Genomic DNA, 251 nt, shown 5'->3' with positions numbered 1-251 from the left:
CCCTCCCGGCAGCCCCGGTGCCACCAGGCCCCCCCTGCCCATACTCACTATTTTGCGTACGTGACTCAGGGCGCTTCCCTCTTTGCCTTTACAGTTTTCCACTTGATAGGGAGGGGCAATAACGACTTCTTCCATCACAACGATGTTCTTCTCCTGCCATTTACAGTCTTTAATGCTGCGGGGAGGGGACAAGGCATCAGCGAATGCGACTGCCGGGCCCCGATTCCGTGTCCCCTCTGAAAGCCACCCCC

At 58.2% G+C, this 251-nt stretch overlaps 1 protein-coding gene across 1 annotated transcript in view; it reads right to left on the bottom strand.

Moving 5' to 3' along the window:
* Positions 1 to 38: 38 nt before the first annotated feature.
* Positions 39 to 251, bottom strand: part of LSM12 (LSM12 homolog) — a gene marked incomplete at its 3' end in the record, with an annotated part of 5,569 nt that continues 5,356 nt past the window's right edge. The window contains exon 3 of the mRNA XM_035891161.1: positions 39 to 175. Coding sequence (XP_035747054.1) covers positions 39 to 175 — 137 coding nt within the window. The remainder of the gene's footprint in view (positions 176 to 251) is intronic.

This window comes from Egretta garzetta, unplaced genomic scaffold (genome assembly GCF_000687185.1).
Source record: "Egretta garzetta isolate BGI_Z169 unplaced genomic scaffold, ASM68718v1 scaffold1553, whole genome shotgun sequence".
Classification (NCBI taxonomy): domain Eukaryota; kingdom Metazoa; phylum Chordata; class Aves; order Pelecaniformes; family Ardeidae; genus Egretta; species Egretta garzetta.
This window is presented reverse-complemented; position numbering and strand designations above follow the sequence as displayed.